Genomic DNA, 19723 nt, shown 5'->3' on the forward strand with positions numbered 1-19723 from the left:
TCTCTCTCTCTCTCTCTCACACACACACACACACACACACACACACACACACACACACACACACACACCATCCCGACAACTTAGGACAGGGAGGGACAGGGCGTGATGATAACCTTATGTTCTTAAAAGTGAGGTGGTTTCTGTAGAATGGGACTTAATCACAATCTAAAATTCATGCTGACAGAAAAGTTACTAGATGTTAATCAGATATTGGATATAAGAAACACATTGCTCCATTTAAGCAGAAGTATCGCGATCACCCAACCTTCAATGGCTGAGCAGCTTTAGCAGTCAAATGAAACATTAAAGTGCTATTGATTTATTGGATTTATCTGTTTCATTTTTCTGTCGTGTCGACATGAAAATAATGCAGAATAAGAGTAGAGGAACTGAAAAAAATCAAGAAGGTAGGCTTTCATTTCAACTTTGATGAATTTTGTCTTTTGCTGTCATGTCGTGCGCTCCCCAGCCTTCTCCACAGTACGCCCACACCTCCTTTATAACACTCCTATGCTATGTGGGCCTGGTTCACTTTAAACGCATCATTTCGATTTCTTTTTTCTTTTTCACAAGGCATGTGTTTTATCAGAGCCCTGACAGCGGATTGGCTGAGTATGCGCCCATTTCATTGCAGCTTGTCAATGCATCTTTCTCAGTCACCACCGGATGGGAGGAGAGGAGGATAGACGCGTTAGAGTAGGCAGGGGAGAAAGAGAGCGAGGAAGAGAAAGCGAGAGGAGGAGGAACGGGTAGATAAGGAATAAAGGTGTAACCCAATCTACTGACACAATCAAGGGAGGGCTTTTTCCCCCCTTATCTTTATTTCTAAATGATTTCATGGGGCTTTGGCGTTTATTCTAAGCAGAGCGAGCAGGGAGCCATTCACTGTTTCTGACGCGTAAGGTTGCCCCTACACGCCTTTGGGCATCACCGCTGATGCAGGATGATAGGATTAATTGTATAGCGTAAATCTGTGACAAAGTATTCTTGCGATCCACAGTGAAGAAAGAGGAGGAGGAGGCAAACTATGATCCGAGGATGATTTCTGCTAAGAAAACTCCGGAGAAGAGTCGTTATCCTATCCACTATCTGGTGTGGCACAACAAACACCGACAACTGGAGAAGGAGCTTGCAAGGAACGAGCAGGTGAGACGGTGAGGGGGGTGGAAAGGCGATCAAACATATTTTTTTCGTTCTATATATAGAGCTATTTTACAGGCGATTATTAGGTATGTCGATCCATAGCTGTAGATAGTGGCGGAGAAGCTGCCATCCACGGACCACCTTATTCAAGAACCTTGCCGGTATTAACGCAGTTAATTGCTATAGGGTGGAGGGTGACACTTGTGGACCGTATCGTGCTCTCGAGTCTGTGATATTTTCTTATTGCCATTCATTTTGTAAACCACAGTGTGTCACAACAGGCTATACATGTCAGGTCTGTGCTGCGCATAGGTACCGGAAATACCCAGCCTCCCTGTAATGTAAATATGTATAGGAAGTTGTGTCAGGAGTTTATTCCTGAAAAAAAGGAAAATCAAAGTGAAACCTCATGGGGTTGAAATGTGTGTGTGTGTGTGTGTGTGTGTGTGTGTGTGTGTGTGTGTGTGTTTAAGCAGCTTTATTGTTATCTACTCAAAAGTGTAGGCTCTCCACCTTCCCACCAGCACCTAAACCCTTTGTGAGTGGGTGAGACAATGCAGATACTGTAGCATGTGGGCGAACAGTTGCCAGCGACCACAGTAAATACAGTAATAGAACCATTAAGATACACTATGGTCTCCAAATATGAGACATACAGTAATGGATGGATATTTGTCACAGCGGTAAAAAGGAAGGGACCAGATAACACGATAAGAATAACACGGTGTGTCATGTGAACAGATGCTTGTGAATTCAAACAAATACAGAGGAGAACTGCTTGCATCTTGCTCAAGCCATCATATTGCTACACGTGTGTGCACACATTTACGCACACTTGCCTACGCATGCACACCCTCACCTTCAAGTGGTTATAAAATCATAACCTGGGGAGCCATTTCTTTAGACCAAAAATGGTCAGCTGTCAGTTCACCACAGTTCCCTGCATTTACAGTAACAGATTGTGGGAATGACATGTTACATTTAAATCCTCACCATAATAATAACTATTGCAAAACACATGGCACACCTCGCAGTTAAGAGGCTCTAAGAACAGACCTCTCATAGTCAAGTCAGGGCTAGAGGTGACATAGTTACTGCGTTTCATGCATAGAGGAGATGAAAATGAATCATGTGAGCTCTTGAGGCGGAGGAGACAAAAACTTTTCAAACCCTGGCTGCTGGCTGAGGGCTTAATTAAAACTGGAAGGGCACTCACTCTGAGAAAGCGCTCTTCATTCTTAGTCAATGCACTATCTTGCAATTTTAAAGAATCTGCTCCAAAAATGTAACAGGCCGTCAATGCTCCACTTCTTATTATGACGATTATTCAAACTCTACAGAGAAAACATACCTAGCCAAACATGTGCAGTCGAGTAGGTGTTCACTCAAAAACTGGATTAGTTGCTAACCTGGGAGAGTGTCTCATATTTTCAAATGTCAAGATTTATACATTTAAAGCAAAGGTGTGCATCTTCAGTCAGTAGCTACACTTGCAGGGTCTCTTAAACAATGAAAGTGTCAGTGGGCCATTGATTGGTCGGTTTCACACTCAGAAATGCCCTAACAAATATTGGATGGATTGTATTGGATAGACTGCGTTACACGTAAGTGCAGAGCAGTTGTTCATGGTCCCCTGAAGATGAATCTCATTGCATTAAGTATTCCTGCTAACTGGGAAACGCTGGGAAATTTAAGGTGACGCAGTGAGAATCATTACAACAACCCAGTCGCGGGAAGGACTACAAACATTTTATCCATTTCCTGAAAGAGACACATCTGCCTTTCAAGCATCTCACTGTTGTAATGTATAATAATGGAATTTCTAATGGCCAATGTCAAGCAACACAGGTAGATGCTGACCTGCTCGCACCTTTTTATGAAAGTAGCTCGCTAATGATATACCTCTAGCTTGTAATTATTAACTGTCTTTGCATTACTTCTGTACTTTGTGCGTCCCTCCCTCGTGCCTATAATTCGGCAACAGTAGGCAGCTCGTATAGTTTATACCATATATTATTATTGTATTTATTTTGCCACCATCTAAGTGTGTTAATGAAGTATTAAATATTAACACATTACTTTACTGTAGCTAATATTTCACATCACGGTCAGTAAACAGAAACTTCTGGCCAGGTTTGGTTTACACAGGCTCAATAAATTTGCCCTCACAGCTCCATAGTAATTCATTTTTCAGGAACTCTTGTATCCATAAATATTTTATAATGCAAATTTTTATTCCTCTTCTGCTGTGCATTGGAACCTCCTACTTTTTTTCTTTTTTTCTTTTTAAACTAATCCAACCAGATCGTCTGCTACTTGTTTTTACTGCATTAGAGCAAACAAAGTGCTAAATGTGCAAATGAACTTTAGTAAATAAGCACAGCTGATCATCTTCCAGTTGCAAGTTATTTTTATTGCACTTTATTTCAGTTACAGTACACTGGGCAATGTCTACCAACTGTCATTATGCACCCTAGGTGTATATGAAATTTAAAACAGTGGTAAGATTACAGTCTGTTTTCTCTCCTTGCTTATATTAGAATATAACTTTAAAGATATTTCCAAGAACATAATGATTTTTTTCCCACATATTCCTTGCATTTTCCCTGCCAGCACCAGGTGTGTTTTCTCAGAGTCTAAAGCTCAACGTGTATGTGGTGACAGGTCGCAAACTACAGCAAAATGTCTCTTCATGTGATTGTATGCTCATGTGGATTATGTTATACAATCCTGCAAACCTTTTCCTCGTTTTATAAACCAATGTCAGCTTTAAGAATTAGCATTATATCCATGAACTCATTTGTGATGCATTACTTGGTATGCTTTATACAATCAACTCCTAGAACCCAGTTGCAGTACTTGTGTTGCCGCCTAAACTAGGACAGCCTGCATGCAGCAAGCTTGGACTCTCAGCTTCTAGCAGTCACAAACCTGTGAAACACTCAAGCGAGCACATTAGTGATGTTGATCTCAGGTGTCGGGAAGTATTCTAGATAGCTGTGGCACTTCCACGGGAGGGGACAAAACAGGACTTTTAAAAATTTTGTCTTTTTTTGTAATAACTGCAGACAGCGATGGAGGTTGAATACTTCAAGTTAACTTTATATTCATTTTTCCCAAACTTCTAAAATCCCTGCCTGAGTAAACTTGAGCCCAAGGTTGCCTAGTCTGTCCGAGACCTACTTGGCCTGCCCTGCTGCTCAAAAGCAGGACACTGTTTGAGATTTATTGGCGTGAACTTTGATTTCCATGCTCAGATATGGAATATTGCTGAAGTGAAAATCAAGGCCACTAACCTACTTTTGCTCACTGGCCTAGTGTGATAGTTTCCAGCTAGGGCAACCAAATGAGAGGAAACACAGAGGAGGAAACATAAGTGTTTGACCAAAAAAACAAAAAAAAAGTGTGAATGTAAAGATATAGGTAGTAGGTTAAATCTTGTATGCACTGCACTTTGGAGAGCAGATCTGCTGAAAACCAATTTTATACAGTAACTTTCTCACACTGTAGTAGCGGGCTCTAGCTGCAGTAAGCCACCAGAAATTGCCGGAATGATTGCGGATTTCAAGATTTGTGTGTGTGACATCAGACAGATAACAAAAAAATAATATACCTTGGTCAAACATGCATGATAAACCCAATGATTCTTAAGAGGCGTGCTAAAGAATATTAGAGGCATAAGCATATTCCCAGTTCTCATAGTGTCATATGAGAGGAATTAAAATGATACGGCCCAGATAACAAAGACAGTATTTTGCAGAACAGTGTAATATCACTGACCTCTGCGTTACACCTCAGTAATCTATGATCAGACTTATCATTTCGCCATGTGCATACATCAAATATCCGGCACTGATTCGGTCCACAGTCTTATTTCCTTCCTGTAATGCAGTGACTGGATGGTTTAACATGAAACTCAAGCTGTCTTTTTTTTCTTTCTTTTTTTTCTTAAATGGATTTTTTGCAAGACTTCCACTATTAGAGTGTAGCATGCATGTACAGGTATCGTTTGTGAGAAGATAACAGGTTAGGTAAGATTGGGAATGGTACAATAAATGCCAGCTGACCATGGATAAAACCACCAATAAAAAGAAGGAGATGGAAAATAAGAAGGAAAAACAAGCAGCGGTGGGTTACAAAAGAAAAAAAGAGAGGATGAGAGATCCTGGGGTGAGATTCTTAGCCGCTTTTTTACCACAGCTTTGAGTTAAGGAGTGCACTAACAGCCGGCTGGGTAACGAGAGGCGGAATTGGAAATCAAGGAGGCAAACACTGACAGTCTGAACCGAGGAGCGGAGGCACAAACAAGGTAATGACAGGAGTGAAGACAGAGAGCAGAGAAGTGAAGAGGAGGTGGGGAGGAAATAATGACAGACTTTGACCATGAGCAGACTCTGTTTGGGTTGTGCAGAAGCGCAGCGTAATTGAAAAAGAACAGGGCCATGTAAGGAGTGATGGTCTATCTTAGGACAAAGCCAGGAAATGACAGAAAGATTTCTCTGTTGCTGTTTCTTGTCTTCTCTGCACCTCTTTGCTTCCCCCCCCCCTCCTATCAGAGCTGGTTTGATTATGATGCCCTTGGCGAGGTACTAATGTTACATCAGTATTATAAAATCTTATGCCGGAGTGCTAGCTTGAGGGGAATGGAGCCATAAATTAAGGCTCTCGGGTTCATTGGCTTCACTATAGGCCGGAATCTTTATGCTGAGCAGCTGCTATCTGATCGCACCTGACTACGAGCACATACTTCTCTTCCTTCTTCCCAAGTCGCATTTCCCTCAATGTCTAAAGTTGTCTTTATCCTCTTTCCCGAGTGCTTTCCACCCCTCGTTATCTCCCAAGTATCCATCCATCAAACCCACCCTACCCTTTTTTCTTCTGTGTAATAAAAATCCAATTCCAGATTTCAGGGGCCACATATGCTGGGTTGGGTCATACTTAGTTAGGCTGCTGAAAGCTTTTAACAAAAAGAGAGTGCAAAGAGAGTGTATTAGTGATAGACAATAAATACAATAAAACAAACTTTAGTTGTCTTTGTTAGGCAGACATGTAAAAGCAGGGCTTAATAATGCAGTACAGTTCAAAAAGACTTGAACCTCAGGAGGATGTTTTGATGCTTCTCTTGATTACTATTGTGAATCACCTCGAGAAATGGGAAAGCATTCCCTCTTCTGAATAGCTAAACCGCTTTTTTAATTATTTGTTTTATCATCACTCAGTGTCGACATTTTCTGGCTTTCGATAGGAAAACATTTAGGTGGCTCATGAGCCCACATGGGAAGGTGCTAGTTTTCTTTAGATTATTTTAAATACTATACTTTTTATGCGGTTATGTTCCACTTATGTTCTTGACAAGGCCAGTCTGAAATCTGAAAACAATTTGAGGACTTGTAAGAAAAGCAAATTGGAAAATTGGTGATTTGAATTGAATTATCAGGAATTTATGCTGCCAAGCTTCTAATGAAAATAAAACTGGCTGGAGAGCCTCATCAGCCTGCAACCTCCCCCGTTCAGTAATCCATCTGTCTAAGCAGCTACAACTGAGTGGCATCCAGTTTTTTAAGTACACCTATTAAGCTGCTCTTTAAGACAAATGTAGCAGCCAATCACATGGCAACAACTCAAAGCATTGAGATACAGTCAAGACAGCCTGATGAAGTTCAAAGGGAGGATCAGAAAAGAAAGGTGATTTAAGTCACTTTGAATGTTGTATGGTTGTTGATGCCAGACAGGTTGGTCTGAGTGGTTTAGAAACTGCTGATCTGCTGGGATTTTTCCCACACAACCATCTCTGTGGTTTACAGAGAATCCTCCAGTGAGTGTCAGTTCTTTGGGTGGAAATGTTTTATTATTGCCAGATGTCAGAGGAGAATGGTGAGAGTGCTTTGAGCTCATAGGACGGCAACAGTAACTTAAATAACTGCTCGTTATATCCAAGATATCCAGAAGAGCATCTCTGAATGCACATGTGGAGCCTTGAAGCAGATGAGCTACAGCAGCAGGCCACACTGGGTGCTACTCCTGTCAACTAAGAACAGGAAACTGAGGGTACAGTTTCCTCAGGCCTTCCCTGGTCTGATGACTCTCGATTTCTGTTGCAACATTCAGATGGTCAGTATTTGGCGTAAACAACCCAGAATGATGTAATAGTGTGGAGGACATTTTCCTGGCATAATTTGGGCCTGTTAGCACCAACTGAGCACCAACACCACAACACCACAGCCTACCCGAGGACTGTTGCTGACCATATCCATCCCCTTATGACCACACTTTATCATCTCAAACTGGTTTCTTGAACATGACAACGAGTTCATTGTACAGTTACCAGATATCAGTCTAATAGAACACCTTTAGGATGTGGTGGAACAAATCTGCAGCAACTCTGTGTGCACGTTGTTGTATCTATGCCATTAAAATAAGGCAAAGGGGCTCCAGCCCAGTACTAGCAAGGTGTAGTGAAGCACGGTAGGAAAGAGAATATTAAGACTTAAGGCTGCTTTGTCAGTCAAATCCATGTTCCCCTCTGCACCTATACTTACTAGAAAAGCCCCCAGGAGAATTCCTGAAGATGCAATCACAACCTTCAAAGGAAAACTGGATAAAAATGTAACTTTATTTTTAGAGTTTAGACATATTTAGGGTTTTGCACTCTTTGATTATAATTTTTAGGTTAGGTCGAGAATTTAATTCTTCAAACAACCACCTTAAATTTGCTGTTTTCATTATGGAAGAGGTTACCATGGTAACCTGTTTCTCATAATAGTATAGTAAGGATTGTTTAATCATGGTTAGTATGTGGTGTTTTCTACAGAGTATCACAAACTGGGGCTAAACTCCCTTCTTTAAGTTTAGCTGCTGTCCCTCAAATAACTGGGCTTCCAAGATATTGTTAGCAATGGTGAAATTAGCTCTTAATTAAGCTAACAGCACACATTACATATTTGAAGAATTACAGTGTCCATACATATTTGTACACTGATGTGGTCCTGTTGGCTTCATCAGGTGATGGCCTCCAGCTCGCCTTGGAACGGTTCGCAGCCTTGTTTGAAGCAGTGGGAATCAGCACCTCCAAATCTGAGGCCATTGTCCTCAGCCGGAAAAGGGTGGAGTGCCCACTCCGGGTCAGGGACGAGACCCTGCCCAACTGGAGGACTTTAAGTATCTAGGGGTCTTGCTCACGAGTGATGGGAGAAGGGAGCGGGAGATCGACAGACGGATTGGTGCAGCGACTGCAGTGATGCGGATGCTGTGCCGGTGTGTTGTGTTGAAGAGAGAGCTGAGTGTAAAAGCAAAGCTCTCAATTTACGTCTACGTCCCTACCCTCACCTATGGCCACGAACTGTGGGTAGTGACCGAAAGAACGAGATCACGAATACAAGCATCGGAAATGGGTTTCCTCTGAAGGGTGGCTGGCCTCTCTCTTAGAGATAGGGTGAGAAGTTCATCCATTGAGGAGGGGCTCAGAGTAGAGCCGCTGCTCCTCCACATCGAAAGGAGACAGTTGAGGTGGTTTGGGGATCTGACAAGGATGCCCCCTGGGCGCCTCCTGGGTGAGGTTTTCCGGGCATGTCCCGGGGCAGACCCAGGACACGCTGGAGAGATTATATCTCTCGGCTGGCCTGGGAACACCTTGGTGTTCCCCCAGATAAGCTGGAGGAGGTGGCTGGGGAGAGGGAGGTCTGGGCTTCTCTGCTTGGATACATATTTGGATAAATGTGTGTGAATGTGCTGTTAGAACGGCAAGAACGGCATGAACACAGGAGTCTCAGATTTCAGTGCACAACCATGAATATAAATGCAGTGATAGATGACAACACATCCAGACCTTCGGACTCCATTCCAAAGGTCTGGATGTGTTGTCATCCAGATGTGACACGTCCAGACTCGTCTCAGTAATTTCCAAATATGATTCAGGATACTGAACCAAATCAGAACCGTGACAGTGGCAAATCTAAATATATGGATTTGCTGTGCTGCTTTGCAGCTTGGTTTCGAGATGCATTGCTAATTATGCTGTTTTTCATCCATTTTAGCAAATCCAAGGCACTTGAATTTGACAGATGCTAATGAATGATGTACACAAACAACAATGACAAAAAAACAGCCCTTTGCTCTCAACATGAGCAAGAGCTCAGTGCAGCCGTCTCTTGCCACGCCACCAGGTTTACCTGACATTGCTGCATAATTCAAAAGCTGACACACACACACACACACGTTCACCAAAGAAAGAAAGTGACAGCTGTGGCTGTTTCACTCCAGTAGGCGACATTATGTGATTATGTTCATTTATAGCATATGCACTGACGCTGCCATTCAAACAGAAGATTATGCCTGTGTCTTATGCAAACGCAGTGCTGTCCCTCCACACACGTGTACTTCCTGGTGTTTTGGTGACATGTGCTAGCTCAAACAAAAAGGTGTCAGCACCTTTAGATAACCATCACAGAGGCTTTGTATTTGCTCCTGTTGCCACGCTGGCAGGTCCACTGGCATCCCACACTGTTCGCGCTGTCTTGATTCCTGCCCCATGTCTTCCTGTCTGTCTGCAGATCTAACCTGTTGAGAGATTATAGCTGACAATGAACAGGCTAAGCTCAGTGAAACAGAGAAACATTAGATATGCTGAAAAGTAGGTCACCGTCTTCACTTGATGATTTGGTCTTACTTCCACTGTTAGAATTCACGGCATGCGCCTGCACAAGTAGAAATGAAATGCAACTGTTTTTTTTAGAAGAGTGTGAGACTTCTGTAGAGGTTTTGTTGTTCTGCGGGGAGCCCTCTTCACCGGTCGTTTTACTCGTCGTGTCACCTGTGACGCAGGTTTTGTACTGTCTCTTTTATTTATTTTGGAAGCATTGCTATGATGAGACTAAATCAGGGTTTTGTGGGAGTGTAGCGTTTCTCTGAGCCTCCTCTGGATTGAGAATCGCAGAGGCGAGAAAGAGGGCAAGGGGAGGAAAAGTTATTTTTACACTCCTTTTTCCCTTTCCCACCCTCTGTTCCTATGCGCCCCGTGCACAAACATTTGAGAGGGCTGCTGTTTGTGAATATGCACACTTTGTATGTGTGTGTGTGTGTGGTGTTTGCATGAAAGATTGATGTTGGCCTAAGTACCTGCCAAGCTGCGTCAGGCCAGGCACACATGGAACGAGGGAGAGAGGGGGAGAAAAGAGAGTAGTGAGAGAAGGAGCAGATGCCACAGACAGAGATGCCTATCAATAATGCAACTTCCACTGAGCTCTCTGTTGATGGGAGGGCAGGAACAAATGAAAAAGAAGGGGTTAGAGGGGAAAGCACAAAAGAGTATAGTTTGGTTATAAAGAGCAGATATGGGTTAAGGAGAAAGAAAGAGAGAAGGAAAAAATCAAAACAGGCAAATAATCAGTGGATGATGCAAAAGATTAAATAGAAAAAATGGAAAAACAGATCTGCAACAAAGAGTAAAAAAAAGAAGGCATACACAGATGTTAAGAAAATAAAGGCATGGAAGAAAAATCTACACTGGCTCAAAATTGTATGCAAAGACATGCGGAGCTGCCAAAACCAGAGTCCCTACATCTCATTACAAATGTATGAAGTTTTCATCTGTCAACAGTGCCATCGTAATGAGATGATTGTCTTCTCATAATGAAATCAAACGGTTTGACATGGCACTGATGATGACACTTCCTTCTTTTCTAAAAGACCAGGATCTTAGAAAGTGCACATGAGGAATATTGCAAAAGTGACAGGTTACACGGTAGTTCCCAGAGGAAGTGAGACTGGATCTCTCTATGCAAATAACCACATGCGTGTTTCTTCGGTAGCAGCAGTAGTAGATTTTTCAAGATACACCTGATATGGACAATTAATCAGTAATCTTTATTTGGTTGCATTTTATTTTATGATACAACTTTCGCGTCTGTACGGTAAAAAACCTGGTGTGGCCCTCTTTTTCCTTCAGAACTACCTTAATTCTTTGTGACATAGATTGAACAAAGTGATGGAAATCCTCCTCAGAAACTATAGTCTATACTATGATGATAGCATGACACAGTTCCTGCACATTGGCAAGGAGCACATCCATGATATGAATCTCCTAATGGTGCTTTATTGGACTGGGATCTGGTGACTGTGATACTTGGGTACAGTGAACTCAGTGTAATGTTCGATAAACCAGTTTGAGATGATTTGAGCTTTGTGACTTGGTGCATACTGTCATCATAAAGGGATGGGCATGTTCAGCAACAATCCTCACGTAGGCTGTTTCTTTTTTAAATGATGTTCACTTGGTACTAATGGACCCAAAGTGTTCATTAGAAAATATCCCCCACATTATGTTTACACCAAATTAAGACCCTACCATCAGAATGTTGCAGCAGAAATCGTGAGTCATCAAACCAGGCAAGTTGTTTCCCATTTTTGTTCAACTTTGGTGAGTCTGTGCAAACTGTAGGCTCAATTTCCTGTTTTTAGCTGACAGAGTGGCACCCGGTGTTGTGGTGGTCACAATTGAGAGCAATTCTTCAGATTAGCAATAGGTGGATCTCAGCTTTCCAATTTCAATTAAAGTCAAAAACACAAAAATTACAGGAGAGGAGCAAAGTTCTATGGCAGCTGTTTTATTGAACAGTGCAGCTCAGCAAAACAGAAGGAAAAGCAAAGCTCCCCTAGGGTGTTCGCCGTAAGCGCATGCAGGTAGGGACCAACCCCACGGACAGACAGCAGAAAAAAGCCCTGAGGGCTTTCCCAGGCCCCCTTTTAAAGGTACCAGTAGTCCCACCTCCTGCTGCTGAGTAACTTTCCCACGAGCCCAGGAACAGCAGGTGCAGGGTCAAGTACGGGCCAGAGTTCAGGCAGGGCTCTGGCTGAGGGCCCGGCCCAAAGTGACACCCCTAGGTTAACCCTTTGCTTTGCCTTCTGACAATAGGTCACAGCATGGTCAAAGGTCACACATTAGTACAGCAAATAGCATAGTTTTTGTGATAATCTTGTGATATTCATGTGAATAACACTTGACCTAACTACATCAAATATATGAGTTAAATGCATTACATAAAAATAAACACTCCAGTGTAGGTTTATAGTGTGTGTGTGTACATGACAGTGATCTCATTATGTTGTTTTCAGTATCTCTGATACCATGTAACATTTATTGTGTGCGTGTGTGTGTGTGTGTCACCGTGTGCCTAAAACTCTACATGAAAGTTACAGTATATATATATTCAGATAGATATATAGGTACAAATCCACCACATTAGATATATAGGTATACATGTCATACAAAAATCCACTACAGTGTGGTCTTCTGCGGCTGTAGAGATGCTCTTCTGTATACTTTGGTTATAACAAGTTATTTGAATTACTGTTGTCTTCCTATCAGTTCGAACCAGTCTGGTCATTGACCTCTGACCTCTGGTATCAACGAGGCATGAAGCTCTGTATACCCTAGAGATGGTTGTGTGGGAAAATCCCCAAAGACCAACAGTTAATGACTTTCTCAGATCCATCTGTCTGGCACCAGCGACCATGCTGGTTAGGTGTATCTGGAAAAGTGACCATGAATGTGGCAGTAGACAACTTATCTTAACCTTGTAATAACCGACAGGTCACAGGTCATAGGGGAAGTTTTAGGTTTAAGGTCAAGTTTCAGTATTTGAGAAAGTAGATGTTACCTTTACCTTGAAGTCTCGTATATTTATTTTGGCATTACATTCCCGACTGATGATGACAGAGGCAGAAAACCATGACTAGGCTAGATAAACCAGATCTTTTGTAACAGCTTACAAAAGCAGCTGAAGCAAAAATAAGACTCAAAGTAAAAATGGTATATATGCTAGAGAACTAATAAGGAAAATGGGAGCAAGTAGACAGGAAGGATGGGATGATGGGGATGGTAGGATCATTAGTGTTACTACAGTACAGAAAGCATGGCCTGGTTGTGCAGAAATTATATATTTGAAGAGCACGACAGAGGAAAAGCAGTGAACGTATGAACCAAGCAAAGTTGCGTCAGAACATGGCTGCATTTGGACACTCCGTCGTTCACTTTTCAGCACACACAAATAAAGCTGACTGCTCACTTACCTCCACCATTTATAGACTCTCCACCCCTCACAAACCCCCTCTGTCCTCCAGATTCAATGAATTTCTATAAGCTGACATTTGCTTTGCTTGTTTGGCTAGCCCTCAAAAGAGAAAACGTTTTCATTTTAATTTTAGTCATTTAAGCCTTTATTATTGATAGCTGATTGGCCTTTAGTGTCCTGCTGCTGACTCTTTTCACAGAAAGCTTTTTGGCAGGGAAACCACAGGTTGTTCGAATCACTTTAAATATGGCTGCATTTCCATTTCATGTCAGTTAGCTCCAGTGTCTTTATTATGCATGCTGTCTCGCTGTAAAGGCTTCCTACTCATGTTTCATGTCAACATACTGTGACAGCTTACTGTCTCGGGCGATCGTGGCTCAAGAGTTGGGAGTTCCCCTTGTAATCGGAAGGTTGCCGGTTCAAGCCCTGGCTTGGATAGTCTCAGTTGTTGTGTCCTTGGGCAAGACACTTCACCCGTTGCCTACTGGTGGTGGTCAGAGGGCCTGGTGGCGCCAGTGTCCGGCAGCCTCGCCTCTGTCAGTGTGCCCCAGGGTGGCTGTGGCTACAATGTAGCTTACCATCACCAGTGTGTGGATGACTGGTTGTGTAAAGTGCTTTGGGGTCCTTAGGGACTAGAAAAGCTTATTTAGTACAGTCTTACCTTTAGTCAACTGAGAAATTTTTGCGCCAAGCACCTTCATCGCTAACTTTACATGACCACGATATACCATCCATTGTGATTTTGTTATGACGAGTGGAAGCTCAGAGATTAGTAGGGATGACATAATGTCCCTACTGTAACTACGGAATCACACAAGTCAAACAAGAGCAATTAGACTGCCCTGTGTGTGTGTGTGTGTGTGTGTGTGTGTGTGTGTGTGTGTGTGTCTGTGTGCGTGTGTGTCTGTGTGTGTGTCTGTGTGTTTGCACTCAAGAAAGAAAAGCCCATTAGTAGTAAACAACTATTTTCTCTTGAGAATTGCTAGTTTGTAAATGGGGAGAGGAAATGTTGTTCATCATGATTTAGCTCAGACTGTGTGTGTGTGTGTGTGTGTGTGTGCGTGCGTCTTTTGTTTTTCAGCTGAACATTGTTCACATGTGAATGAGTAAGTATGTCAGTAAGTCTGCAGGTCAGCATGTCGTCGTGGGAGGACATTAGCTCTAAGTGGACTTAAGTGTTGCTCCAAGCTTTGTGTGTGTGTGTGTGTGTGTCTGTGTCTGTGTCTGTGTATGGACTCACTCAGTGGATATCTTTGTGTCACTGCTACTTGTCTACGTATGGCTCCTGTCTTCTATCACTGATGTTTTCTACTGTCACGATCATTACTTTAAACTCACAGTTTGAATTATAGCTCTGTTTGCTCTGCTAACTCCGAGCACTGTCTGTCACAGTTTGTTCCTATCTCTGCTACTTCTGATGCAAATTGGGCCAAATGAGCTGCAGCAAATCTCTGCTGCTACAGTATGACACTGACGCTGTTTTCTTGTACTGCTTGAAGGTGTCATCACAACAAATGTCTCACATATTGAGTCGTGTTGTGTCGAAGATTTGACAGGGGTTAAGTGTCGCGTTGCTCGCGTTACTTAGAAATTAAGGAGAGCTGATGATAAGCTGTTTCAGTCGATCTGTAATGGGGGGAGCATGGCCCTTTTAAATATATGTTTGGCTTTTAGAAAGTCGATAAAAAACAAGCAGTTAAGATGCAGAGAAACCCTTTGGTGAGAATATGTGTGTGGCAGCAAGTTTATTATGCTCTCAGTCTTAACTTATAAGGTGCAAAAATAACAATAAGGTTAACTATTAAACACTAAGAGGCTGATGTGCTCTGATTGCAGGGATTTGTCACGCTCACTCAGACTGACTTCCAATTACCAACATAATGGGTTTTGCACATAATACTGTGTGCCTAGTATAATGCATCACAGAGAAGTGCTATAGGAAAACAAATGGAAAGGAGGGCGCTCGAGTGTAGTTTCATATCCACCTATCCATCTATCCAATTCAGTTCAATTTAATTCAATTCAATTCAGTTCAATTCTTTGTCCCACAAATCAGTTTAGCAGCATGGGTGACCAATGACAATATACAGGGGGACATATACCCATCCATCCATCCAATCCAGCCAAGTGGTGTAATCTCTTTAACCTGCCCTGGGTCTACCCCAGGACCTCCAAGAAAAACTAGGTGAGTTGCTATTCTGATGGCCTCTATTAGGGGAAAATAATCGAGGCACAGAGCATAAGAGCCTCATCATGGCACAGACACTTGGAGGAGTGGTTAGTCAGCGTGAGCCTGGTGCCTGAGCCTTTACCCATGGGGCCTGGAAGGGCTCAGCCCAAATAGCCTTGAGTAGACCACCCTCATGTGTATCCGCCACCTGGAGGAGGAGCTAGAGACACTCCAATGTGCGTCTGTGTGTGTCAGCCAAAAGCAGAGGCTTTGGCCAACTTATCTTTGGCTGCCAAAATTGCCTTAAGGGGCATATATTCTTCTTCTCTCTTAGGAGAAAGGAATTATCTACATGAAAGTTCAGCGCTTTGTCCTGCTGTTTCTCTGTAATCCTATTATGTATTGTGTGCACTGCTTTTTGGCTGCATCCTGCACTCTCTGACCTGTCTCTTTCTAAATTCCCCTGTTCGCCTGTAATCACCCCCACTGGCATCCTTCCCTGACTTTATTTACCACTGTTTCTGTCACCTTCCACCTTGCCAAATGTTTCAGTTTATCCTCTCCCTTATTAGCACCCTTTCTTTCTCCCCCACGTCTCTCCCTTGGTCTCTCTTTCTGCCTCTGTGCTGCATTTCAGCTGTTGTTCAGCTGTTGTATCCAGAGTAAATTAAATCAAGTAGAGCTATAAAATAAGCTTAAACTGATAATCACCAAAATTACACAGGGACACTTAAAGGGAGAGCAGGTGTGAGACAGTAAAAGGGTCTTATGAAAACAAAATGAAGACGTTAGTAGCCCCCACCCCCCTTCCCTTCTTTCATTTATCTCATTTTCTCTAACATCATCTGGTTCTTGTCTCTGACTTTTTGTCTATTTTATGTGCTCACAAAAATATGTGTGGTTTCTTTCAAAAAAAGAAAAAAAAATCCATTTTAGGAGGTTGGTTTTCACACAAATCATCTTTTATTTTGTTTCTCTTTCTTCTTTGTGTTTACATGACAGAAGCCTGACTTCAGACCGTTCTGTGACTTTGACTGCTCTTCACGTTTATGCTGCACGAGCTCTCTACAGTTTCCCATAACACCGTGCTTGTGCTCGACATGCACACAGATGCACGGCATGGAAAATGGCTGCATTTGCATGATGCACAGTTCGTTATTCAGCACACGCAAAAACAAAGCTGACTGCTCTCTTTTTTCCGCCATGTTTTTCTGTAATAATCCACCCCTCGCACGCTCCCTATATTCTCCAGCCTACACAGCTCCTGAGGGACTCCCTCATGTTGTTGTCTCCCTCCAAACGCTCGTTCCCCTCCTGTTCTCCAGTCCTCACCTCCTCCCGCGTCTTCGTTTGGTGTCACCGTAACTCGCGAGAGCCGTCATTACTCTTTCTTTCTCTTCAGCCTGCTCCCTGTCCTCCCCTGTCTTAGTTAAAGTTTTGCCGACAGGCTTTCTCTTGCTACAGAAATTTCTCTGCCCACGTTATTTGTGTCCTTCTCTTTATCTCCCACTCTTTCTCTACTGAGTTGCTTTTGGAAGAGCTGTGGAGAGCGCATAGAGCTGTTAAGCAAAGATGTAGAGATCGCGCAGATAGACCACCCATTAACAGGCTGAAGCCATGGTATCATATTCTTATTATTGAGTTATGCTTTACTAAACTCAATCCAGCACATAACAAAAACATTTTAAAAGCATGTAATTACACTTGTCTTTTTTTTTTTTTACTTGTTGGCGACTTTGTGTCTCTTGCTATCTCCCCCGCCCCTCCACATTTGTGTTTGCAGGTTTTCTTCATTTCCCTTGCAAATAGGACAAACAGAGAGCCGCAGTAACTGATTGCTAATGTAACCACTGACTTCCCATCTAAGCTCACAGTGTGCGTTTCTCAGAAACTGCAGTTAGACTGTGTTGGACTTCCTTTGGGTCATATTCTATTCGGACATCATTCATCAAGTGCAGTATCAATGGCAGCTTCCTCATTCATTGCTCAAAAAATTTCCTTGAACACATTTACTCTTTCCACTGCTCTAGATTAGTAAGTGTCTTGAACTATCCTAGGTTTGATCTGCACAGCGTCACAGTATTACTATTACATATAATTACACCATAACAACAACACTCACTATTTTTTTTTTTTATTCCTGGAAAGATTTTTTTTCATAGCCTCTTTAATGTCTTTATGAAAGTGCTGATTCCAAGACATGCTGCTCTTACGTCCAAGAGTAATCCTTAATTAAAATTCAAGCTCACAGCAGACTGCCTGAACTGACCTTGGATCTGCCAAGGCCGTGGATAAATGGGGCATCAGCAGCTCTGTTTAATTAGGTGGCAGATCTAAGATCAGTGCGGTAAAAACTGCTGAAGGAGTAACACTGTAAGAAAAAAGGGGGATGTTCTATGAGAGGGACGGACAGTTTCCTCCAGAGCAGTAGATATAAATGTAAAACTCTGTGTTTGTGACAGCTTACCTTCCTGGGTGTAAAAAATAAATAAGTGAATAAATAAAAACTTTGGGATTTACCACTGTGGGATGTTCCACGTTTGCAAATTATGTGCAAATATTTAACAGTGGGAAATACTAAACCCTGTAGGTAACACTGAGAGGCTGCAGCTTTTAGTAAACTCAGAGGAAAGACTCCTACTTACAGCTGCAAGCAACAAACCAGGATTATGATACACTCATCTCTATTCATCTAACTTCTGTGATGCTCTAATGTTATTCTTTATTGATAAAATTCATAAAATACACTTAGACCTGGACCCTAATGCTCAATGTAGCTTCTCTGTCCTAACTTCTCCCCCTTCTCACTTCCTCTCTGTTTTTCAACTTCCATCCTTAGCTGATATTGCTGATCTCATCCATAAATCAAAGCCTTCTACCTGCCAGCTCGATCCTATCCCCACTGTCCTCGTCAAAGCCTGCTTACTCCCTCTCCTTCCCCTCATATCTGCTATTATTCACTCTTCACTCACCACTGGAACTGTTCCTGCTTCCTTCAAAGTTGCTGCTATTACCCCAATTCTGAAAAAAACTGGTCTAGATCCCAACAACTTTAATAATTTTCGTCCTATCTCCAATCTACCATTTCTCTCAAAAATCCTTGAAAAAATAGTTGCTTCACAAGTCCATCTTCACCTAACTGATAATAACCTTTACGAACAGTTCCAGTCTGGCTTTCGTCCTCTACATAGCACTGAAACTGCTCTTATAAAAATAACAAACGACCTTCTTATAGCAGCTGATTCTGGTCTCCTCTCCATCCTTATCCTTCTTGATCTGAGTGCAGCTTTTGACACCATCTCTCATCCCATTCTCCTTAGCAGATTAGCTTCTATTGGTCTCTCTCACACTCCACTAGCCTGGTTTAAATCATACCTATCTGACCGCACTCAGTTCATTCAATTAAAATCCTTCACCTCTCAGCTTTCTCCTTTATCCACTGGGGTGCCCCAGGGATCTGTCCTCGGGCCCCTTCTTTTCATCATCTACCTTCTTCCACTCGGACATATTTTTCGTAAATATAATATTCAGTTCCACTGCTACGCCGATGACACCCAGCTCTATCTCTCTACCAAACCTGACTCTACTCTTCCTCCACCCTCCCTCATCCTCTGTCTAGCTGAACTTAATTCTTGGTTCTCCTCCAACTTTCTTAAACTCAACAGCAATAAATCGGAACTTCTTCTGGTTGGCACTAAACGACTGCTATCCAGAATTAACAATTTCTCTCTCACCATCAATAACTCGCTGGTCCCTATCTCTCCCTCTGTGAAAAGCTTGGGTGTCATTCTCGATAGCACATTATCCTTTAACTCACATATCAACAATATTACACGTGCAGCATATTTCCAACTCCGTAACATTAATCGCCTCCGCCCCTTCCTCACACCTCACGCCACTGCCATTCTCATCCATAATCTTGTTATCTCTAGAATTGACTACTGCAACTCATTATTATTTGGCCTTACACAAAAATCTATCAACAAGCTCCAACGTGTCCAGAACTCTGCTGCCCGTATTATTACTAGGACTTCTTCTACCCACCACATCTCCCCAATCCTGAAGCAACTTCACTGGCTCCCGGTCAAATTTCGCATCCATTTTAAAATAATTCTGTATACATTCAAGGCTATTCATTCTCTCTCTCCACCGTACCTCTCTGACTTATTACAGATGAAGCTCCCATCCCGCTGCCTCAGATCTTCATCTTCTCTTTCTCTCTCTGTTCCCTCTGCTCGTCTGATCACAATGGGAGGGAGGGCCTTTAGCTGCTCTGCCCCTCGACTTTGGAATTCCCTACCCCCGGACCTCAGAAATATTAGTTCATTCTCTCTTTTTAAGT

At 42.5% G+C, this 19723-nt stretch overlaps 1 protein-coding gene across 2 annotated transcripts in view; it reads left to right on the top strand.

Annotated features, from left to right (window-relative positions):
* The first annotated feature begins 225 nt into the window (after positions 1-225).
* ankrd13b (ankyrin repeat domain 13B) overlaps positions 226-19723 on the top strand; it is a 41632-nt gene continuing 22134 nt past the window's right edge. Inside the window, exons 1-2 of one of the 2 annotated variants that reach the window (XM_085479359.1) lie at positions 226-898; positions 1001-1146. In XM_085479359.1, coding sequence (XP_085335485.1) covers positions 1039-1146 — 108 coding nt within the window. In that variant the 5' untranslated portion in view covers positions 226-898; positions 1001-1038. Of the gene's footprint in view, positions 1147-19723 lie in introns of both variants that reach the window. The other variant, XM_085479357.1, reaches the window with a different exon arrangement.

Source organism: Copadichromis virginalis, linkage group LG14 (assembly GCF_057382275.1).
Source record: "Copadichromis virginalis isolate Kocher_CV1m ecotype Utaka linkage group LG14, C_Virginalis_male_GT1.1, whole genome shotgun sequence".
In the NCBI taxonomy this organism is placed as follows: domain Eukaryota; kingdom Metazoa; phylum Chordata; class Actinopteri; order Cichliformes; family Cichlidae; genus Copadichromis; species Copadichromis virginalis.